Below are 25,147 nucleotides of genomic sequence, written 5' to 3'. Positions count from 1 at the left end.
GTGTTTAGCACCCCTAGTTAATCCCCGGTTAGAACGATCCCTACTTACATCATTACTACAATTGTCACAAATAGGGTTTAGTTTGTGAAGGCACTGTTTGGGAAGACTTGCTGGACATCGTTATGTTGGACTGAGATCGATAAGCAAGTATTAATGGGGCCAGAAATTGTCGACACCACTAATACTAACATCCAGTTGATTAAGAGGAATTTGAAGTCGGCGTAAGATCAGCAAAAGAGCATCGCGGACCGACATTCCAGGGATCGTAAGCATGAGATTGGTGACTTTGTCTTTTTGAAGTGTCGCCTTGGAAGGGTGTGGTTCGTTTTGGTAAGTAAGGGAAGTTGAGTCCTCGATATGTTGATCCTTATAGAATCACGGAGAGAATTGGTGTGGTTACTTATAGATTGGAGCTACCATCAAAGTTGTCACAAATTCAGGACGTATTTCATGTTTCCATGCTTCAGAAGTATGTACCGGATCCCTCTCATGTTATTCAGTTGGAACCATTAGACGTGAGTCAAGACACGAGTTATGTTAAGGAACCAGTGGCGATCATCGATCGATAAGATAAAACTCCGAGGAACAAAGTCATCCTGTTAGTAAAGGTGTTGTAAAGGAACCATACAGTCGAGGAAGCGACGTGAGAAATAGAAGAACTGATGAGGAGTCAGTATCCGTACTTATTTATTTGAGATTGTAATTTCGGGGACGAAATTTTTTTAAGGGGGTAGATTGTGAAACCCTGTCCCAGATTTAGTGTATTTTCATATTGTCGGACTTATGAAATTACCTTTTTACCCATTAGTTGACTTTGTTTGATTTTCTCATCTAAACGTGTAGTTTTAATTCTATTAATTTATTCTTATTTTACTTATCGCCATGAATTTATAATGAAGATTCTATGTTCGAACGTCGAACTTTTGCGGATATTTTGTGTTTCGTCTTATACATTCTTAAACTACAAACCAAAGGGACCCAATTGAGGATTTTTGTCTCCCTTAGTCTCTTTCCATAATAGTCTTATAATTTGAATAAATGTGTGATTTCTCCTATCAAAAGCAAGTTTTTCTTTTCCAAACTCGGTTTGATAATTTTAGTCCTGTCAATTCAGAGAAGAGGAAGAATAATAGTCCTTGCTATCTCCATCTCTGAAGAAAACGCGTGCAGTCAGTTTCACTGCTCATTTCAGGAATTCTATCATAGACTTGACTTGTATATGATATTGTTGGATCGAAATATCCCGTGACGTGCAATTTACTCTGTGCATTTGAAGTTCACAAGGTGGTGGGCTCTTTTAGGAGAAAGACTTGTATGCTACATTGTTCATTGCCAACGTGGCATCCCGATACAATAAGGTCATCTCCAATCAAAGGGTCCAGAGGGCCAGAGAGCTGAAAATAGCCCGAAAACCATCTCCAACCGAGGGCTAAGCCAAAGGGCTCTGGAATCTGAGAGGACCCCACGGAATCGGAGAGGGCTAGAAGGCTGGAGGGTTGGCTGCAAGCAACCAGCCAGCCAGCCCGGGGCTGGCCAGAAAATTCAGTTTTCCTGTCGGTTATAACCGACAGGAATGCTTAAGAAAAAAATTCAAATGCAACGGCTAGCTATAACCGATAGGAATGCTTAAAAAAAAAAAAATTCAAATGCAACGGCTAGTTGACGTCAGCTAGCTGTTGCATTTGAATTTTTTTTATTTTTATAGTTTTATTATTATTTTTTATTTACAAAATTTTTCCTATAACTTCTATTTTTAATTTTTTTTTTAAATTCTATTTTTTCCTATAACTTTTATTTTACAAAATTTGTTTCATTTTTTTTTTAAATTCCATTTTTTCCTATAACTTCTATTTCACTTAGTTGCTTTATTTTATTTTAAATTCTATTTTTATCCTATAACTTCTATTTCACAAAATTTGTTTCATATTTTTTTTTAAATTACATTTTTTTCCTATAACTTCCCAAGCCATTATACAACATTAAATTAAATTAAGTAACATGAAACAACATTAAACAATATGAAATAACATTAAATAACATTAACCAACATACAAATTATACAACATAAAAAAAAACATTTAACAACATGAAACTTAAACAACATTTCACAAAATATTTAATAACATAAAACTTAAACGCCTACTACATTATTCATTGGCCCAAAGATGTGCAACAAGATCATGTTGTAGGCTGACACCCCATTGAGGTTGTTCCTCAGTTGGCTGACACACCATGGCCGCAACCATATTTTGTTTGTGGCGCCTTACTTGAACTTCTTCATCACACGCCTCATCTTCTCGTCTCATTTGCGTCCATTTTGCTTCCAATTTGGAATTGGATGAGGACTCCCAGTTGGAATCCGAAGAGGATCCAAAGTTGGAATTCATTGCAAACTTGAATTGAAAGAGATTGAATTGAAATAGATTGAATTCAAAGTTGTGTGAATTATAGCCCAATATCCACCCTATTTATAGAAAAAGAAAAATTCAAATCCAACGGCTAGCTGACGTCACTTAGCCGTTGGATTTGAATTTAAGTTGTAGTTTTTAAATAATAAATTATGTTTGGCCCTATGACCTTTGGCCCTCTGTTGGAGACGAATTTTTGTGGTAGAGCTAAAATGAGCCCTCTGGCCCTTTGGCCCTCGGTTGGAGACGAAGACAAATATGACCCTGTACTGTTCATTAAAATATTAATATCTTGGAGAATCTTAGAGGGCCAGAGGGTTAAAACGAGCCCTCTAGCTAGTCATCGATTGGAGATGGCCTAATGTCATGCCGTATCTATGTTTTTCTTCACATAGTATGATATTATTTGATTGATATGCTTTTCTATGCAATTTACTCTCCTCCATTAGGGGCCCCACTTGGAGATCCCTTCAAAGATGGGAGCCTGGAAAGTCTGGGAGTACTCCAAACGAAACGACTTGACTTGGCGGGTATAATTCCATTAGGAAAAACTGACTTCTACAGATCAATCATTTCAAGCATTGATCATTCTAATATTAAAGCAACTCAAAAATGGGAAACTTCATACTGCAACCACAATTTTCTCAACTCACGTTGATCAGATCTTATTCAATGCCTGTTATGGTTGGCTTTGTTCTTGCCATGGCATTTGTTGTTGCTCAAGCACAACAAATGCAGTCGAATATCAGCCGCGGATCTTCCTTAACGCCGACTACCAACTCCTCGTGGTTGTCACGTTCTGGTGTATACGCCTTTGGATTTTACAAGCAAGGAAATGGCTATGCTGTGGGGATATTTCTTGCTGGAATCCCCCAAACAACTATAGTGTGGACTGCGAAGCGAGACGACCCTCCACTCTCCACCAATGTTACTTTGGACTTCACAAGTGATGGGTTTTCCTTGAAACCAACACAAGGCCAAAGTTTCGTGATAGAGTATACCTCTGGTTCTTCGGCTTCCATGCTTGATTCAGGAAATTTTGTGATATACAATGCTCGTCAAGACATAGTATGGCAAAGTTTTGAGCACCCGACTGACACCCTTTTGCCGGGTCAGACCCTGTTTGCTGAGGACGAGCTGTTCTCCGCTAAATCAGAATCTGATCACTCAACTGGCATTTTCCGCCTCAAAATGCAAGCCGATGGAAACCTTGTCCAATACCCTGTAAATACTCCATACAAAGCCGAATATGCCTACTATTCATCTGGAACGGATGGCAGAGGAAAGAACGTGACACTTCATTTTGCTGCTGATGGCCATCTCTACTTGCTAAATGATACCCATTCGAATATCAGGAATATAACAAATGGAGGTCTTCCTGCTGATCAAGCAACAATTTATCTTATGAGAATTGATGCAGATGGAATATTTCGATTGTATTCGCATGATTTGAATCACAACGGGAGCAGGACAATGGTATGGGAATCTTCCAACGACAAGTGTGACCCCAAAGGTGTATGCGGATTAAATAGTTATTGTGTCTTACTAGATCTTGAAGCTGAGTGTAGATGTCTTCCAGGATTTGTATCTGCCAATCAGAGAAATAAGACTTCAGGCTGTTCGAGGAATTTAGTTGCAGATGGTTGCGAACACAAAAACGAAACTTTAAAATACACCATGGAGGAACTGGAAAGCACAACATGGGAAGACATTTCGTATGTGGATTTGACATTATCAGACAAAGAAGCTTGCAAACGAGCCTGTTTGGAGGACTGTAATTGTGAAGCCGCGCTTTTTGATGATACAAGCTGCAAAAAGCAGAGGCTTCCTTTGAGATATGGAAGAAGACAGGTTAATACTTCAAACGTAGCTCTCATCAAGGTAGCTAAATCTACAACTACTCCAGACACAAATAGAATCGTGGAAAAAGGAAGCAAGAGAAAAGGAAGAACCGACATCCTGATTGTTAGTCTCTCGCTTGCTGCTTTCGGAGCTATTTTGTTTGCAATTTCTGTAGTTGTGCTTTGCAAACATAATGTGTGGGCGTATAAAAGAGTGAATACTCCCATTCGTGACTCTGAATTGAATGAGGACATCGCTCTGCGACCATATACTTATGAAGAGTTAGAGAAGATTACCAACAATTTTACAGAAGAGGTTGGAAGAGGCGCGTCGGGAACAGTTTATAAAGGAGTGATCTTGGCTAGCCAAAAGCCAGTTGCTGTCAAACGACTGGAGAAAGTTGCAGCTGAAGGCGAAAAAGAATTTCAGACTGAGCTGAAAGTCATTGGGAAAACCCATCACAAGAATTTAGTCCGTCTGCTTGGATACTGTCTTGATGGACCAAAAAGGCTTTTGGTATACGAGTACATGAGCAATGGCTCACTTGCAGATGTACTCTTCGCACCTGACAGACAGCCTTGTTGGGAAGAAAGAATGAGAATTGCTCGCAACATAGCACGAGGATTTCTTTACCTCCATGAAGAGTGTGATACACAGATTATTCATTGTGACATAAAGCCCCAAAACATTCTGATGGATGAGTACATGTGCCCCAAAATATCAGATTTTGGATTGGCAAAGCTGCTTAAGGCAGACCAAACAAGAACCACAACTGGCATCAGAGGAACCAAGGGATATGTTGCACCAGAGTGGCATAGGAAAATGCCAATAACAGTTAAAGCTGATGTTTACAGCTTCGGAATTGTTTTGTTGGAGATCATATGTTGTCGAAGGAATGTGGATTGGAGTCTTCCAGAGGAGGAGGCTGTTTTGGATGAATTAGCCTACCCCTGTTTTGAGAGTGGTGAGCTTGGAAAACTAGTGGGTGAACAAGAGGTCGACACAAGGCAATTTGAACGGATGATTAAAGTGGCACTTTGGTGCGTCCAGGATGAACCGTCGTTGCGTCCTTCTATGAAGAAGGTTTTACTCATGCTTGAAGGAACTGTAGAAATCCCAATCCCTCCCAGTCCTAACTCTATTCTCAGCACCATCTAAAGTCAAGTGAGTGATACGTACTTTAGTGATTAGAAAACTGATCAAACCTTACATTTAGTTTATGTAATAAAATTAATAAGCAACGTGGTGAGTTTCACCGCAAGCTTCGCTGTCTGTAAGTGTCTGTGTCGTCATGAATGATATGCGTATGGTTTTCAGCTCTATGTAGCCTGCTGCGTTACTAATTGTGCGTTAATTGGATGCAAATAATCTACTTTTGCATTACTGTCAAAAGAGGTTTATTTGAAAAGAGGCGAAATAACATTTCAAACAAGCTCTTAAAAACATCCGGTGAGTTAAAGACATATCGCCAAAACTACAAATTGGGAACTTTCACGACCCTGTTAATCCCTTCCACCAGCAGAATCTCAGAAGAATCGAGACTCTGTATATGTAGGGGTTCGTTTTTTGAAATCGTGTTTTTCTTCCGTGACAGGGGACAAATTCTTGATCTATTCATGCTGATTATTTTGAAGGATTTGTTCAAATCCATAACTAAATCATTATAAGTATATCGTGTTTGTCATCAATCCTTATTCAGGGAAATTGTAGAAAGAATATGATTTGAGATTGTGGCGTGACAACACAAGCGGAGAAAATTGAATGAATCGAACTGAAAATCAGAAAGAAGATCACAACTTGAGACGATAAAACATTCATTTCATTTCATTCCTTTGAAGAGATAGTACAACAATTTTACAATTCTCAATCAGCTAGATATATTGATTATGAAACTGGTTTCCGAAACAAGAAACCCAAAGAATCTGCGTAAAAGAGTGCACTAACAAAGTCACCAATAAACAAAAACATTCATCATCAAACGATGGTCCTCCCCAGTGCTCCGGCAATCCATCGGAGAAGTTATCCCCTGGTAGTTCACCAAAGAAATTATCCCCCAACATTCTATCAACCAAATTAAGCCAAAGATGATTATTACAGGCCATGTCGCATAACAACTGGTCAAGGTCGGGAATTGAACCCAGCTCCTTGTGATGATCCTCCTCCTGCTTTTCGGGAACCACCTTCTTCGACTTGCGCTTCTTTTGACATCCTCGCTATTGTGGGGCTGCTTCATGTTTCCTCTTTTGACTGCGGCTGGGAGTTTGTGTTTTGGAGACGGTGATGCGCATAGGCTTTAGAGGAAGGGGCATTGGGAGAACAGAGAGTAAGGACAACTGAACTGTAAGTGTAAGTGTAAGTACCAACCCTGCTTCATGATCACACTTAAAGACTAAAAAGTGGGTCATTTTTGTTGCTGGTTAATCAGTGTGTGTAACAATTAAAATCCTAAATAACAAAAGCAAAGATGAAACTTCCTGCAAATTGAAATTAATCAGCGATTCAGACTTCAGAGAGAGTAGAAAACCGAAGCCTGCAAACGAGAGTTAGTACGATCCAACTCAAGGAACCCAAACAAACAAACAAACAAACAAAGAAAACTGGATGTAATATGAAAGATTGCAATGTTACCGACGGGCCACCGCAAACCCTAGAAATCAGATCACCAACCTCAGAAACCCTAGAATTCGCCACTGGGAATGATCCTTCCTTTTCCCGCACATCATAGAGCGGTTAAGAGTGCACATTAAACAGACAGATACAAAAATTACTTGGAAAAAAATGGGTATTCTTCGAGCAATTGGAGAGAGAGAGAGAGAGAAGAGATAGAGATCAGAATTGCAAATAACGATCAGATTTCAGATGAGAAACAGAGAGCAATCCGAATTGCAAACAACGATCCCAGATTTTTCGACCGTTAGGAGTCGTGGGCTTGTGAAATGGGTTAGGGTTTCTAGAGAGAGAGAGAGAGAGAGAGAGAGCGCGCCAAATAGGTTTCCGAAATTTCAACCGTCGGCGCTCTAAGGCGGTCCATTAATTGCTAAAAAAGGAACCCAGCGATTCAAATTTTATTACAATTACTCTAATTCTCGATTTCCCTGAACTTTTTAATTAGAATACGAACTTAAATTAACTTTTTTGGCTGATTTGCCCCTAATGTTAATTTTTCATTTATTTCATTCAAATTTCTGTTAGATAGAAGTACATGTACAACATGTGAGAATAGTTCGGTCGTTTTATTCTTTAAAATAATTGAAAACTTTAGATTTCTAAAATATAGACCTATGCAAATATGTGTAATTATATAGCTTTTGTATCTCAATGTCTAACGAAGTGATGCTTTTGTCCACAAAGAAGAGTTACGTAGTGTGCACGTGATAAAAGTTAACGTTAATTTGGATAAAATATATAACGGTAGTGGGGAAATCGGCCAAAAAATTTAGTTGAAATCCTTAATTTTCCAATTAAAAATTTCAAGAAGAAACTCGAAAGTTAAGTAATAATTTAGGAGACAAATTAACAATTTAACCAACCAAAATATGTTAGACCATCATCGATTGAGATGTCAAATTAAAAAACAGTTGGTGTAGGAAAAATAATATTTTGTAAAGTTTCGCACGAAATGTCAAATTAAAATATTTTCTACTTATTTATAAATTAAGCGGGTCATAATTTAACAATAAAATAATTAATAAGCGAACAAAAATGAAGAAATATGTGGACTTAGCTTGATTCTCGATTGTTCCGAATGGGGTCTACGAGTATGTGCCTGAATGGAGCAATTATCTGCGCTAATTACGCTTTTATAATTCACATGAAGAAGCACACCGTAGCTTATCATCAACTTGATGGTTGCTCACATTTTCTCTGGTATTACTCCTAATTTTTCGTTTTTCGTTTTGAGTCACTGACTAATAGAGAAATAACATAAATTTTGAGTTTAGGTTTTATTCTAAACTGACTTTACCACAAGAGTTTAAACCTGAATTTTTAAACACATGTGTTATTTTTCGACTACAGTATCATCATGATGGCCATTTATTCAATTAGGCCTTCTGAAGATTTGTTAACTATCAACATGTCGAAGATGCTTAACAATGTATTAGTAAATTTTTTCTAGAGTGAAGACGAATGAAACTCGAGTATAAGAATAGCCATATGATTGAAAAACACACGCATTTGAAGTTCACAAGGTGGTGGACTCCTTTAGGAGAAAGACTTGTATGCAACATTGTTCATTGTCATGCATCTTGATACAGTACTGTCATTCCGTGCAATTTACTCTCTTCCATTAGGGGCCCCAATTGTAGATCCCTTCAAAGACAGGAACTTGGCAAAGTCTGGGAGTACTCCAAACGAAATGACTTGACTTGGCGGGTATAATTCCATAGGAAAAACCTGAACTTGTACAGATTAATCGTTTGAAGCATTGATCATTCTAATATTAAAGCAACTGAAAAATGGGAAACTTCATACTGCAACCATAATTTTTGAACCCACGTTGACCAGATCTTATTCAATGCCCTTTATGGTTTGCTTTGTTCTTGCCATGACACTTCTTGTTGCTCAAGCACAACAAATGCCATCGAATATCAGCCTCGGATCTTCTTTAACGCCGACTACCAACTCTTTGTGGTTATTGGTCTCTCACTGCTTTCGGATATATTTTGTCGGCGATTTCGGTAGATGTGTTTTGCGAACATAATGCACGGTCTTGTAGTTTATGTAATAAAACTAATAAGTAAGATGGTGAATTTTAGTGATCAGAAAACTAATTGTGGATGCAAATTTCTTTCTCCTTACTCTTGGACAAAATTGCACTTGCAAAACAAATAACACCTTAGGTCAAGGCCAAGACCCTCATGCGCCCACGATGAATTGGGGGGGGGGGGGTTGCTTTGGCAGAAGAACCTCCGATGCCAAAGTTAGAATTTTGAGGGAAAAGTGTTTGGAAAATTTAGAGAATTTAGCAAGAGAATTGGAATTGAGTTTTGGATAGAATGAGGGTGTTTAAATAGGGGTGTGGCAAGCCCTTTTGGGTGGAGTTGGCCAGCCACTTGGATCACTTTGTGGGCGAAGTTCATGATTTGTGGTTACTTAGCAAATTAATTGGATAATAAATCAATTAATTAGCTAATTAATATAATAAAAAAGGAATGATTTGGGGGTTACCTTGTGGAAAAGATTTGATGACGATGGACGGAATTGGTTATAAATAAATACCTATTTTGGGGACTTTTTGACTTGATTGAGGGATGATTGCCCGCTGCTCGCGCGTAGAAATCCTAGTGTGCCTCGAGGGTAATTTTGTCCTTTTTACCCAAAAATTCACGTGTCGCCTCTTGATTATTTTTGGCTCCACAAATGCCCCCACACTTATTGGGTTGCTCGCAGGAAATGGCAGCAGGTGTAGAGATCTTCTTGCTTTAAAAGACGTAGGATTGTTTCCTATATTGATGTAGATTCCCTCTTTAATTGGAATCCTTCTAGGAAAGGGAAATAAATCACTTCTAAAGTCTATTTAAGTCTACCTTAAGTAGATGATTCAGTCAACTTTAGAGAGCAATTTATTCTACCCTACAAGAAAGAGAAAGCTAGAGGATATTTGTTCCCCTTCGCCTATCAATTTTCTACACTTGCCCACCATCTTTCATTGCTTTCTTCGTTTTCTCTGTGCCGCACCGAGGTAGGAAAAAAATTAATTTTCCTTGTCTTCTTCTTGGATGGTGCTACCGCGGGGCAGCCGTTGGGGTGGTGTGGCATGTTGACTGGCAGGGGCTAGGAGTTGGCTCGGCATGGGCCGATGAGGTGTTGTGGCAGGGACCACTGCTTGGGTTGCTCAGTTTGGCTAAAGCCAAGGGCAGCTGTGATGCTGGAGCCACGGATTATGGCGCTGGGGCTGTGGATTGTGGCGCTGGGGCGTAATGCTAGGTAAGTCGCATGGCTCATGTCCTTTTTGGGCTCTTGGACCTGACGCAGGCTAGGCTGGTGATTGAGAAAAATGAGAAGGTCGTCGACCTCATAGGTTGCTGGAATGCTGGGCATGCAGACCTTCTGCCTACTGGTCCGAGAGAAAAAATGAGGGAAAAGCCATCATGGGTTGAGCTTCCCTGCTGAGTACCGTGAATGACATTGGCTACTTAGTCATCTTCGCTGGGAGAAATGTGGGATACTCCCGAGAAAAGAGGTAAAAAGGATTAAGGCAGATGCATTGGCTCGTCTGATCGTTGTCGTGGAGCTTATTATGAATCGAGGTTCTAAAAAACGCTAGGCGCTACTCGGGCGGCCTAGGCGGATTTAGGTAAATTTCTTGTTTATCTTGTAAATAAATGCATATTAACACGTACAAAAAATTATACTCGTATGAAATTCATGGATAAGATAATAAAAGAATGATAAAATGCAAAAAGAGTATCCAATAAGTCCAAAATTTAAAAACACATTAAGCATATATGTCATATAACCATAGTAAGGAGTATTGTAGGATGACACATGTACAAGTTCACAATTTACAACATAAAATGGAAAATATGAGGAAAATAAGGAAATTTCGTAATGTAAGATACCCCAATTTTTCCAGCCGTTTTACACAAAATCGCCTCGATTCCAAGGCACCTAGCACCTAGGGCGTTTTTTAGAACACTGTTATGAATGAAGGTGGAAAGAAGAGATCTTCCTCACCTGCTCAAGAGATGCTGGTTGAGAAAAAACTAAAGACTTCTTCTGCTGCTCGTAGGGGTTTACCAGCTGCCGAAAGGCCTGTGATTGACGTGACTTCTACTAATGGGAAGAAAAATGAGGCTACTAGATCTAAGCCTGTGGCACCTGCCATGTCGAGAATGGCTAGTACGATTGATGATATGATTGCTCAGCATAGAACTTCTGTCATGCCCCCAGTGCTGAAGTCTGTACTAAGATGTCCATTAGAAGCTAAGTTTGGTTCAGCTTTGGAAAGGTTTTCTATTATGAAGAGTGATAAGGTGGACACTGCTGCTAAAGTTGCTTCAAGGCCCACTCCCCCAGCTGTTGAGACTGATTCGCCTGCTGGGAAGGAGGAGACTGCTCACGTGGGCAGCTGTGAGAAATCCACTAAGTCTGCTTCTAGGGAGGCTACTGAGATCTGTGCGCTTTTGAAACCAAATCTGTTTGAAGACATGGATGCTTGTGCCAAGTTTGTCGATGACGTTAAAGGGGTTGTTTGCCCAAGTTCCTTTGTGAAGCATACGATCGAGTATAGGAAGATTGCACAACTTGCCATGGTGTAGAAGACGACTAGGGCAGGGTTCGGTTCTTAATGGTTTAGTTTTTTGCCAAAACCAAAATCGAACCGAAATTTTAGTTCGGTTGGGTTTGGTTCATTTTTTTCAGTTTTTTTTTTCAGTTCGGTTTATCTGGTTCGGTTTCGGCTTGGTTTCGATTTTTTTATTTTTTATTTTTACTCTAGAAAATGAAAAACAACAATCATAACATAAGATAGAAAATATGACTCAGGATTTTGTCATTTAGATACATATGTCAGTGTGTCTATGCATGTTTCGCTATCTCTAATGAAAAGATACATGATCTTTTTCTGTTTGGGGGACCAAAGATTAGATTACATGTTTCCATCTCTCCAGGAATGGGCTCACAGTTTTTCAATATTCATGAGGGAAGTTACTAACTAATCTAAAAACATAAAGTCTCATAAAAGTCTAAAAAAATGAAAAATTTTGAGTCTTCAAAAAGTCGAAATTTAAACATCACACAAGTCAAATAAACCTTCAAGGTTTCATCACTTCATGTCTTGCACAAATAAAATCTTCCAAGTCCTCAAGCTTAAGCTTAACGCCTAGGTGGCCTAGGAGGCAACATAGCACTTTTCTTTGAGCTTCTACTTGCCATTTCTACAAAAAAAAAAAAAAAAAAAAAAATGAACATGATGTAAAGCAAGCATGCAACATAGCATCTAATTAAAATAGTCTAACAAAACCAAATGCAATAAGTAAAATTACCTTTCTTAACTTCTTCACAAAACTCAATCTCCTCAATGGTTGGCTCATGATGTAATGCTACATGAATTGACCTAAGCCAATTTTGTGTACATATCAAAGCTTCCACAATTTTTGGACTCAAAGAACTACGATATGGATCAATTATTCGTCCACTTGTGCTAAATGAGGATTCTGAAGCAATGGTTGATACGGGAATAGCTAAATTCTCTTTTGCAACTCATGCCAAAATAGGATACTTAGATAGCCCATTCACCCTCCACCAATTCAAGATATCAAAGTTTGGCTCTTCTTCCCCTTCATTAGGATCTGAAAGAAACCTATCCAAATCATAGTGCACAATACGACTCTCTTTGCTTTTCTCATTTCACTTTTCTCTTTCAACTTTCTTTCAATCTTTGTCATGCTTGATAAAGGATCTCCACTTGTAGTTGCCGATTGAGAACTACCACCACTACTTGTGCTTTGTTGTGTATCAAAAGATAACTCTTCATGAATCTTGTAAAGATCAAACAACAAATCTTTCACCGCATTGGTTGCAATTTCAACTTTTTCCTCGTCCTCGCCATATAGTATCTCATAATAACCAACCACCTTCTCCAATTTATGGCGAGGATCAAGCACAAGTGCAACAAAAGCATATTGATTCATATCCTCAATTGAATCCCAATATTTGTCATATTTTTCTTGCGTCAACATGGAGATCATAGACAAGAATTCATTATCTTTGTTTTCAAGGAGGAGACTTTTGATCTTAAACAAATCATCAAAAGTAGTATGAATTGTTAGAGTATTAGAAAAACACACTTTTAAAGTGACTTCGTAGAAATGTCTCAAAAAGGATGCAAATATTCCCGCCTCACTCCAATCATAAGTCGAAGGTGGCCCTTCCCTTATATTATCATGATTTTCTTTAGTAAAGTAAGGAAGGTAATGACCATCATCTACTTTCAACCTATCAAAAGCCATCTTGAACTTCAAAACCAAATCCAACATTAAAAATGTAGAATTCCACCTAGTAGGGACATCTAAAATCACAAGCCCTTTGCTTTCTATTCTCACTTTCTCAACACACCTTTTAAAGCTCTCCAACCATTGAGGGGAAGATCTTACATACCTAACCGCATTACGAATGCCTTGTATGACGGTATTCAACATCTTTATCCCATCATTCACTACCAAATTAAGAATATAAGCAACACACCTCATGTGCAAATATTTTCTATCATGCAAAAGTGCATTAGGAATCCCCCACCCACTTATTCGGTGCACCAAATCCCTTAAGCCGGAATCATTTGCCGAAGCATTATCAACTGTAATAGTTAACACCTTCTCTATGCCCCACTCCACCAAACACTCCTCCAAAAGTTGAGTAATGGATTCTCCCTTATGATTTAGAATGACACAAAAGTTCAAAATCTTTTTATGTAACATCCAATCATCATCAATAAAATAAGCAGTGAGAACCATGTAATTTGTTTGTTGAATAGAAGTCCATGTATCGGTTGTTAGACACACCCTAAATGTCTTCAACTGACTTTTCAATTTCTCATTTTCGGAGTAAAATAAGCCAAGTACATCTTTAGCTATTGTCTTAGGACTAGGTACTCTCCACAAAGGACACGCATGCATGCAAAAATGACAAAAACCCTCTCCCTCGACGAATGAAAAAGGTAACTCGTCTATAATTATCATCTCAATGCAAGCCTTAGTAACTTCCACTTGAGAAAAACCTATGGCTTCCAACTTATCTTTTGTGCCGGCAAAGGTTAAGGTCTTTTGCCTATTTGTAGCAAATATTTCCTTATTAGGACCATAGCTCCTACATCTAGCTAAGTGATTTCTTATACTAGTTGTACCATTTTTATCTGTGTCGGCCATAAACGATTTGCTACAATATTTGTATACCCCTTTAACTCGGCCTCCCTCAATTGTCCTATCAAAGTGCTCCCAAATTGTAGACCTTTCATGACTTTTTAGTGAATCCAAGAGAGTGTCCTCTTTACTTACTTAATCACTTGAGCAACCTTCTTTTGGAGTTGCATCGGAGGATTTTTTGGATCCACCATGAGTAAGAGGAGTTTGTTGAGTTGCCACCATAGGGAGTTGAGGTGGAGTTGATTCACCAACAATGTCCTTCAAAAATAGTAGAAAGCATCATTACAATTAATTATTAAATAAATTGAGACATAAGAACCATAGAGAAAGTATAGAGATGACAACTTACTTGCGATGGAGTCGACGTAGATGAGTTTATTTTTGCACGGGAGCTATTTGATGATCTCATTGAGTTTGAGCTTGAGCTCGAGGCCTTTGATGCACTTGACTTCATCTAATTAAGATACAAAACATATAATAAGCAAAGGTAAGATGCACCTGGAAAAGCTACAGATGCAAATAATAAGCAAGGTCTATGACTATAATCATCAAAAGATACAAAACATACAAGATGGATTAAACTAGTTATTTACACTCTCAGACACAATAAACTTTAATCTTTCTGCTGTTAAGGGACAAATAATTAAAAATTAAAATCAAACATATTTTGGTTCTCTTTGAAGTTTAGCCGTTGAGCTCGTATTCCTCGTCATATTACCCGAAAGTATTGACACTTAAATACTAATTAATTTGACATTTGGAAAGTAATCTGCAACTCATAAGTCATAAAGATGCAATTAGCAATCCTCCTCTGGTAAAACTTGATTATTTATATTTATTTTTTTATTTTTTTAAATTTTTGAACAAACAGATACGAATGAAAATTGAAGTGGTGGCCATGAGCAAGAACATGCAAATTCCATAACTTATTATTTACTGGTTAATTACAGGTTGCTTAACTGAGAACGAGGAGAACCCTAATATAATTGAGGAAGCTAACCCTTAAGCTACTCTAATAACCCACATCGACACTCCCCCCCCCCCAACTCTCTCCATGGACTCGAAAAGGCTCACATTATCCCGAGAAAACCCTATAGTTAAAGCTGCAGAACCAAATATAGCAGCATACCCAAAAGAAATTAATCAAACCTTATGTACTCTCACAAATTAATCAAACCTCAACTAATAGTCTAATAGTGTTCAGAAATGAAGTTACCTAACCAAATCCAGCATACCCAAAACAAATTGCAAAACTATGAAATTGAAAAAAAAAAATTCTGCAAAACGCATCAGGGGGTGAGAGACTAACCTTGCAAATGAAGGAATTTGTGGGTCAAGACTCGAGACCTGAAACGACGACAGGAAGTCGTGCCTCGTGGGTTGCGGGTCACCAGTTACTGGGGTGAGAGACTAAGAGTGAGACGGTGACGACGAGATGTAAGACAGGTCGCAGGTCGCAGGTCGCTGGGAAGGAAGAAGACAAAGTGGAAGAGTGGCGGAGCTGGGAATGAGATGGTCCAAAGTGAGAGTATGTACAGAGTAGAGGGATAATAGAAATGGAATAGGTTCGATTCTATTTAGGGTTTCAGACTGAAGAAGGCAGACACTACAAATTGGACTGAAGGACGTCGTTCAAGGGAAAAAAATAATATTTATTTATAATTAAATATGAAACCACGTCGTTTTGCCTATACTTCGGTTCGGTCTAGTTTTTGAACCCCAAAAACTGAACCGAACTGAACAAGATTCAGTTCGGTCTGGTTTTACACTTTCAGTTCGATTTTTTTCAGCCTCGATTCGGTATTCAGTTCGATTTTTTTCGTTTTTCAGTTTTTCAAACCCACCCCTAAAGACGACTATTCTGGCAGCTGAGTCTATGTTCCTTGACCAAAAGGATACCAAGGCTGCCAATGAGGTGGCAAAGGCTGTGGCAGCTGAAGCTTATTCTTCAACCAAGAAGATTAATAGGTTGGAATCTGAGCTCGTCGTTTTGAAAGGGTCTAATATCTATGCCCCCACTTCTCTGCAGCTTGAGACGGCTCGCTAAGAGATCGTTGACTTGAAGAATAGGCTTGATGCTATCCAACTTAAGTATGAAAGTGTCGATAAGGATATTAGATGTCATATACCTCAGATTCAAGATCTTGAATGTGCCGTTTCTGAGCTTTGTTCCGCTGTTTATGCAAAGGATGAAGAGTTAATTGCTGCTTATAACCAAATGATCCACTCTAAGAAGGTCATTGATAGGCTTGAACCCCAAGTGTTGGAACTCCAAGGTGCACTGAAGATCAACAAAAGTTTGAAGAAAGAAGTGGATGAGCTGCAGTGCGTCCGTGTTGGTCTAATCGAGGAGATCGGACAGCTGAAAGGTGAGAAGGCTAGGCTCGAGACTTCACTTGTTTAGAGTCAAGCTGATTTTTACAAGTTGGGTTATGTAGATCATCTCTTTGGTAGGCTGTTTGACTTCTAGTTTGCTGTGAAAGACTTCGAAACCTTCTCTATTTCTTCGAAAGACTTGATTGCCTTTACTTTTGAGACCTCTAATGGTGAAGTGGTCGGAGATGTTGGTGCCGAGGTTGGAGCAGCTAGGGGTGAAGCGCCAGATGGTGCCGCTGCTGAGAATGTCTTGATTGTTGAAGGTGTGGCGATCGAGTAATTGTGAAGTGCCCAAGCTGCTGAAGAGTAGTATTCTTTGTAATCTTTAGGATTTTCTTTGTTTCCCTCGTTGCTTTTTAATTTGCTTGAACTCTTTCGATTTTTGCTAGTTGTTTATCAATTTTCCTAGAAAAATTAATAAACTTTATTCCTTCACTTTTCTCCATCTTCGCTTCTTTTGTTCATGCCCTAACCTTTAGACTTTATAAATCAATGGCAGGTGTGCTACTTTTTTATGAGCAGATAGGTTTGCGTAGCTGATGTAGCCGTAAGTGTTGGTGTAGAACTTTGCAAAGTTGTTAGCCATAGGATCAGCAGCCGGACGCCTTACTTACAGAAACAGACAAGTCCGTGTGACCACTAGGCTGTTAACCTTGGCTTTCTCTAATTTCGTAGGTTGCATAGCAAGTATCACAACACTTTAAAACTTGGTGCAGGCCGTTTCGCGCTTGGCAGAGGTGAAGCTTATCGACTACGTAGCATGTCGGCAGTGAATAAAGCTTCGTATATGCACGCTAGCTTGTTTACCCTTTCATAAGAATGCGTGTTTGTATAAGTCTAGCATGGCTTTATTGCTTGAAGGGCAAGCCGTAGGTAGTCTTCTGGAAACTGTAGGCTACCTAGTGCACTCGGTAGCAACTTTAGGGTTCCAGGATAGTCGTCAGTAGGACGTACTGCGTTATGTGCCCCCTCCGTCTCTGGGGCCCAGTTCCTTACAGATTAGGCCAAGAGACCCAAAATCCTTCAGCTAGCTAAGCCTTGAAAAAGGCCATTGTGGCTACTTCTAGAAATCTCAACGCAAGCCATCATGCACCTAGTTATACTAGGGCAGCTCGGCTTATCCACGTCTGGATATTTGGAGTGTAAAGTTTATCATCTCACCTTGGAGAGCAAACCCATGTGGGTGTCGGGGAATTGGTTTACCCTCTCGCATTAAAGAGCAACTAGTTTATCCCCTCGCACTGGAAAACAGACCTAGTTGGGTGTTGGGGAATTGGTTTATCATCCCGCACTAGAGAGTATGGTTAGTCCCTCGATGAGGGCACAATTCCTATGATGAGTCCCTAAGAAGGGCGCAGTTTTGTTTTAAAGTGCAGGAATGATCAGTTGCTGTAAGCATGCAGCCGAGCTAAGTTATAGATTACTTATGAATTCCTCATTGAAAAACAAGTGGAACGAACGAGAACTTAACTGTAAGGTAGGAACTGCATAATAACTGGATAATCCTCGGCTTGTGAGGTGGTGCCTGTCGAGCTGCTTGAGTCTTCGGGCTTTGATGTAGCGGAAGGTCACACATGGTACTTCCTCAAATTGTAGGCGTTTCACTGCTTTTCGATCTCTTTGTAATTCATGGTGGCGATGGTATAATTACTTTTGCCGCTTACTCTACTGATCTTGTACGGACTTTCCCAGATGAGATCCATCTTTTTGGAGCCTTCTCTAAGGGCAGTGATGAAGGCTTTTCTTAGGACTAGATCTCCGGGCTGGAACTGTCGGATCTTGCCACTTTTGTTGTAGTTAGAGAAGAGCCGTTGCTGGTAGGCTGCGAGATATATGTTTGTGGTCATCTGCTTACTTTTTTGCTGAATACTTGGCAGTAGAGTGCTAATACTTAGCACGATGACATTGGGAATAATGTTTGCTTCTGAACCAAATGCTAAAGAAAAATGAGTCTCACCGATTGCTCGTCTTTTGGTGGTGCGATATGCCTATAGAAATTTGGGGAGTTCGTCTGGCCATTTTCCCTTCTTGTCAAAGAGGGATTTCTTGAGGTAGTTGAGGATCGTCTTGTTGAAGATATCTCGACGTGGAGATGTGCTGCTTGATGCCATACTTTTGGAAAAACTTCACTAGACCTTTGGCCACGAACTGTGGGCCGTTATCGGTGATGATGGATTAAAGGATTCTAAATCAATAAATGACGTTCCTCCATATGAAGCGCTCTATTTCTGTCTGAGTCATGGTGGTCATGGGTTCTGCTTTTACCCATTTGGTGAAGTAATCAGTTTCCACGATCATCATGCCTCTGCTCCTAGTAGCAGGCGGCGTTGGCCCTATCAAGTCGATTGCCCACTGCATGAACGGGCAAGGACTCGTCTGTGAGTGCAACTCGCTGGTAGGCAGTGCTTGTACCTGATTGTAGTGTTGGCAGGGGTAGCATTTTTGCACTAACTCCTTAGCTTCTTAATGCATGGTAGGCCATTAGTAGCCTGCGTTAAGAGCCTTCTGCGCTAAGGATTGGCATCTGGAGTGATTTCCACAAATGCCTTCATGGATTGAGCTTAGAACCTTTAGGTCGTCAGGAGGCGTTAGGCAGCGAAATGTGGTCTAGTGTAGGATCTTCGGATGAGAATGTCATTCCATATGTAGTAGCGTGCTGCCTTTATTTGGAGCTTTCTAGACTCCAACCTTTCCCTGGGGAGTGTGCCATTGACCAGATAGTCTATAATAGAACTTTGCCAGTTTAGAGTTGTATTAACCTGTGACACTTCGGTTGCCGGCTCCGCTTTTTATGCTTGCCTTATCTAGATACTCCACCAGGATAGAGTGTTTGAGTTGGTGGTCAAGGGCGGAGCCTAGGCCGCCTAGTGCGTCTATGTGGGTGTTGTCTGCCTGCGAAACTAGAGTGAGGGTGTAAGTCTGAAATGCTTCAAGTTGCTTGCATACTTTCTCTAAGTATTGCGCTATCCTTAGATGTTTTGTTGTGTACTCCTTAATAGTCTGGTCAGTGATTATTTGGGAATCGAAATGAATTGCAAGCTTTTTCACCGCTAAGTCTTTTGCCATTCGGAGGCTTACTAGTAGGGCTTCGTACTCTGCTTCGTTGCTGGATGCCTTGAAGCCTAGAGTAATTGCTTGCTCGAGCATCTAACCATCTGTGGTGACAAGGACCATGCCTGTTTCTGAGCCTTTGTAGTTGGATGCGCCCTTGACGTGTGAATGCCAGAAGTCTCCATCGGGTGGAGCAGATGCGGTTAGGGCGTGCTCAGCTACCTTCAGGGCATTGTTAGGCTACTCTGTTGCATCACCTAGGCTAGGTGTGAAGGTGTAGTAAGGAGCCGTGGAGCCGTCATTGGGTCACCTTATTACGTTATGAATGCATGATAGGGAACCGTGGAGCTGAGGCTATGTTACACGCAGTAGGAGATGCTCAATTGCCGGTATTGGGCCACTCTAGAGTTGAATTATGGAGCAATGGTAAGCTAGGTCTGTGTGACACGTAGTAGGATGTGGTGTTTAATTGCCGGTACATGTTGCGCGTATGTAGAATCTTTTTGGGGCGACGAGGACAAAACTTGCTTCCGAGTGTTTCCTTCTAGTGTTTGTTTACCCTTGGAGGGCCTTTTGGGCTTAGTTGTTGCGGTTGTCAAAAAACTTTACATTCACCAGTGTCTACGCCTTTATCTTCGTGCGTCTGGATTGGGCGACATAGTGCTTCATGAGGATGACTGCGTGCGTCTAAAGGTGAAACTTTGAGCTTCTGAGTTGTAACAACTATCTCTAAAGTTAGCTTTTGAATTTCTGGTACCATTGATGAAAGCTTTTGAACTGTGAAATACAAGTAGTCAGGCCTCCAACTCTTCTTGTATGATGGTAGAGCTTATTGCTGCTTCATATATTGTCAAACATGCGAATAGGTTATCCGCCACTTTCGGTTTGGATATTAGGGAGGTGATGTCAGGTTCTCTTTTAAATCCTTGCATCTAGATTGGCAAGCCTTGTCCCAAATACATGTTTCTCTGTCAGAGCGAAAGAGTCTGCTAGAGTTAGATCTTCTTTCATGATTAATTTTCTGAACAGCAGGTGATCTGCTAAAAGTCCTTTTTGGAAGGCTGTTCTAGCTATTGAGTTGTTGCATCCGACTATCTTTGCCTTCTCTGCTTTAAACCTCTTCACGTAGTTGTGAAGCGACTCTTTTGGGTTCCTTTTGACGTTGAACTTGTGGCGGCAAGGTGTAGAACCAATCTTGCGCCTCACCTTATAGAATGGTGGTGAATATCTTACACATGAGATCGTCGTTGTTTTAATGTGGGCCTAATCGAGAGTGCATGCTCCTCCACACGCTAAGACAGGAGTATAAGCTATCTCGGGGGCCCAAGGTATGTAAATTACCTGAATGCTTGGTTTGTGCCTTGGTCGAGTGGTTGCTTGCCGGGATGCTGCTGAAGAGGTTCTTCGTCTGCCCTTGTCCTACTTCGGGACACCTCTTCTGGGGCACGTTACATCTCGGTGAGCTACAAAAGGTGATTCACCAAGGTCGTTTGCTGTGCGATGGCGCTTGTCAATTCTATGACTTGTTGAGATAAGTGTTGCCATTTGGGTTGGAAAAGCTTGGAAGGAATGCGTCTCCTTGAGCAGTGGAAGTGTGGTAGACTCTGGGAGTAAGATTTAAGTTGGGAAATGTCAAATCCGTGGAGAAATATGGTGAAAATGCCCTCGATTTGATCGTAGGCCCAGAAATTTAAAGCTAAGACGGTTAAACTAATCTTGGACTGATTTGGGCTACTTGGAAGGCCACGGAAGCAGGCTAGGCTGCAGGAGCAAGCCGGGGCGCGGGAGCAGGCTGGGCCACGAGAGTGGGATGATCGGCATGTGGCGCACATAGGTGCGAGGCTTGGCCTCAGCTTGGCAATGCATTGGGCTTGCATTAGGTTTGGGTGGCACGAGTTGGCTCAGCTAGGGCTTGGCCCCTTGAAGGTTGAAGTGGCATGCCTTAGGCTGTGGGTTTTTCCAAAGGTGGCTGCCGTGGTGGCCACTGTGGTGGTTGCCAAGGTCGTGCCTCGTGGGGGTGCCGCTCCACTTATCGCTATGTTGAATGTTGGAATTTTCGTTCATCAAGGTTTTCGAATCTCTTGCCATTGTACTTTTCTTTTACGATTATCAAAGAATTTTTAGAAATAAAAATTCCAAAAATAAGAACGCACGAAAAATCTACAAATAGGCAAGGAAACAAAAAACCTTATATGCGAGAGTCTTCAACGAGCGTGTGACTCAACTCTCAATGAAAGCACCAATATGTGGATGCAAATTTCTTCCTCCTTGCTCTTGGACAGAATTGTACCTACAAAACAAATAACACCTAAAGTCAAGGCCAAGAGCCTCATGCGCCCACGATGAATGGGGAGGGCTTTGGCCGAAGAACCTCCGATGCCAAAGTTAGAATTTTAAGGGAAAAGTGTTAGGAGAATTTAGAGAATTAAGCAAGAGAATTGGAATTCAGTTTTGGAGAGAATAAGGGTGTTTATATAGGGGTGTGGCCGGCCCCTTTGGGTGGAGATGGACCTGCCACTTGGATGGCTTTGTGGGTGAGGTTCATGATTTGTGGTTAATTAGTACATTAATTGGATATTAAATCAATTAATTAGCTAATTAATATAATAAAAATGAATGATTTGGGGGTTACCTTGTGGAAAAGACTTGATGAGGATGGATGAAATATGTTATAAATAAATACCTATTTTGGGGACATTTTGACTTGATTGAGGGATGATTGCCCGTTGCTCGTGCGTAGAAATCTCGGTGTACCTTGAGGGTAATTTTGTCATTTTCACCCAAAAATCCACATATCACCTCTTGATTATATTTGGCTTCACACTGATCAACCCCTACATTTAGTTTATGTAATAAAACTAATAAGTAAGACCGTGAATTTCACCGCAAGCTTCACCGTCTGTAAGTGCCTGTGTCATCATGAATGATATGCATGAGGTTTTGAGTTCAATGTAATCTGCTGCTTTACTAATTATACGTTTGTAGGCTGCTTCTAAAAGAAAATGAACCGCTAAAAATAGAGGGGAGGCCAAGACTAAAAAATTTGAACATGTTAGGTGCATTAGTTATATCTCGTAAATATATGATGATACAAAATCAATAACAACTTAGTTTTATCATGCATACCATCCCTTTGCTTAGTGCACAACGCTACATAAATGAGAAAACAGGATGGATCTTTGCAGAAAACAGACTCACAGAGTACCCGGGAGTCATTTTTCATTTTGAAAAACAAAAATAGTCCTTAGAGTAGTCAGACAGCTTCAGTAAACCATAACTAGCGATAAACCTTATGCTTTGATCTACTTACCCGAGCACCCATAAGGCATGAAAAGACAATGTTGCAACTGGAAAATCAACACGCAATGAACCATATAAACTTGAGATTTATGACGTTTATGCTAACCTTTGGACCTCTGAATTTTGTAAGATGTTAACCTGTGGAGCACACTTTAAAGTTCAGCGTTATCGTAAAACTTTGCTTGCATTGCCCTCTTAACCTGGTCAGTTCAGGAAAAAAAAAAAAGAAAAAAAAGACAATGCACTTAACCATACCATCCTGTAGGATACCTCTGATTAATCCAAATGACAATAATCTAATTTAGGCATCCATGCTTTCAAAAAGATGCTATCAGGATGCAACATCTGATTCACTTTCTCTTCCATACAATTCCAAATTACTTTTCCTTTTCAATATATCATCAAATGCTTAAAACAAAACCACTACGAATTCACATTACTATCAAAAAAGGTTTATATAACATTTCAACCTACTACTTTAAATAACAACAACAACAACAAAGCCTTATCCTACTAAGTGGGGTTCGACTATATGAATTCTAGAATGTTATTGAGCTCAGTTTTGTGTCATTTCTTATGTTAGATCCAAGTAGTCCAAGCCTTTTCTTTGAGTCTCTTTCCAAGTCTTCCTAGGTGTTCCCCCTACCCCTTTGCCCTTGAGTCTCTATCTCGTAATTGTATCTTTTAACCGGAGCGCCTGTAGGTCTTCGTTTCACATGTCCAAACCACCTTAACCGATTCTCTCTCATCTCATCTTCAATTTTGGCTACTCCTAATTTACCACAAATATCCTAGTTCCTAATCTTGTTCTTTCTCGTATGCCCCACATAACCAACCAAGCATTCTCAACTCTGCTACACTCATTTTGTGTACATGTTGATGCTTCACCACCCAATAATCTGTGACATAAAGCATTGCTGGTGTGAAACCCCGTCCCAGATTTAGTGTATTTTCATATTGCCGAACTTATGAAATTACCTTTTTACCCAAGAGTTGACTTTGTTTGACCATCTCGTCTAAATGCGTAGTTTTACTTCTATTAATTTATTCTTATCGTACTTATCACCATGAATGCGTAGGCGTGAACGAATTTGAAATCGGATTTATAAAGAAGATTCTACGTTCGAATGCGAACGTTTGCGGATATTTTGTGTTTCGTCTTATACATGCTTAAACTACGAACCAAGGGGATCCACTTGGGGATTTTTGTCTCCCTTATCCCTGCCTAATCTGGATCCCCCCTCTTTTTGGATTCTTTCCTTATCTCTCTCACTCACTTTCTATCTCTCTCTCTCCTTCATTTTCTCTATTTTCTCAAACTCTCTCTCTTCTCCCCGGAATGCTCTTTGCAAGTTCTCCTTCCTCTCTCTGAAAATCACACACAGAGCAACAAACCACCACCACCTAGACTTGCAACCTTGAAAACCCTAGGCCAAGAAGGTACTTCACCATGACACTTATGGTGCACACTCCCCTGACAAACTCTGACGCGTTTCGTAATTTTCCCAACGCTGAAAATAGCTCGGAGTAGCTTTTCCCAGTTTTCCGATGAGAACCGCCAGTTTCAAGGCATTTTCCGGCCAAACCACGGAAAGTTAGCCGTAGTGCAAGGTGCGTTTGTTAGTGGCATTTCCCTCATTCCTAGTTCGTACAGCTCTTGGACGACGAAGTATCTATGAGTAGACCCCTTCTAAAATGCATGATTTTACTATTAGAAATGCATACATGAAAAGCATGATTTAATGGCTACATTTTATGAAACGTTATTGAGTAAATTGGTTTTACACTTTATGAAATATCATGCTTTATCAAATTTACGTTCTTTGTAGTATATATGATTTATGATTATATACTACGAACATGAATTGTGATATGATGTTTAAGCTATTGAGCTCCGATGAGATATATTTTGGAAAGTTATATTCAATGATTTTTTGTGCTTATCTAGTGGTCACTATGTGCCTAGGGGCAGAAGATACTTATATATGGCTTTGGCCAGAAGGTATTTATTTGGCTTCGGTCGGGCGTTGGTAGATGGCTTTGGCTGGAAGATACTTATATACGATACCACTATTAAGCACACTATATGATATATGTTTTATGAAGGATTTATGGCATGCTAGGGTTTTCGAAAAACCTATTACATATTATACTATTAAGTTTTCATAAACTTTGGGGTTATTACATTGATGAATAATTATTTTAGTATTACATATATCAACTTGGTCCACTCATGTTTTGTTTTGCGCCCTCATCGGGACATAGGAACGAGGCAAACAATCCAAGCTATGAGGCATTCTCCTACCA

General features: G+C 40.0%; 1 protein-coding gene and 1 long non-coding RNA gene across 2 annotated transcripts; one reads left to right on the top strand and one right to left on the bottom strand.

Moving 5' to 3' along the window:
- The first annotated feature begins 2,902 nt into the window (after positions 1 to 2,902).
- LOC148690395 (G-type lectin S-receptor-like serine/threonine-protein kinase LECRK3) lies at positions 2,903 to 5,576 on the top strand. The gene has a single exon (XM_088685340.1). It carries the CDS (start codon positions 3,021 to 3,023, stop codon positions 5,406 to 5,408), a length of 2,388 nt encoding a protein of 795 aa, XP_088541466.1. The 5' UTR covers positions 2,903 to 3,020; the 3' UTR covers positions 5,409 to 5,576.
- A 471-nt stretch (positions 5,577 to 6,047) lies between these two features.
- Positions 6,048 to 7,307, bottom strand: LOC148690394 (uncharacterized). The gene is made up of 2 exons (XR_015957239.1): positions 6,879 to 7,307; positions 6,048 to 6,780 (listed from the first exon to the last, which is right to left on the bottom strand). It is a non-coding gene; the product is annotated as an uncharacterized LOC148690394 (long non-coding RNA).
- Positions 7,308 to 25,147: the final 17,840 nt, after the last annotated feature.

The sequence above is a fragment of the Pyrus communis genome, chromosome 15 (assembly GCF_041283825.1).
Source record: "Pyrus communis isolate YQ-2024b chromosome 15, ASM4128382v1, whole genome shotgun sequence".
NCBI classification, from domain to species: domain Eukaryota; kingdom Viridiplantae; phylum Streptophyta; class Magnoliopsida; order Rosales; family Rosaceae; genus Pyrus; species Pyrus communis.
Note: the sequence above shows the minus strand (reverse complement) of the source record. Positions and strands in the feature narration are given on the sequence as shown.

What these genes read in the sequence shown, in the direction of transcription:
- LOC148690395 (XM_088685340.1), top strand. Translation starts at nt 3,021, where the DNA reads ATGGGAAACTTCATACTGCAACCACAATTTTCTCAACTCACGTTGATC.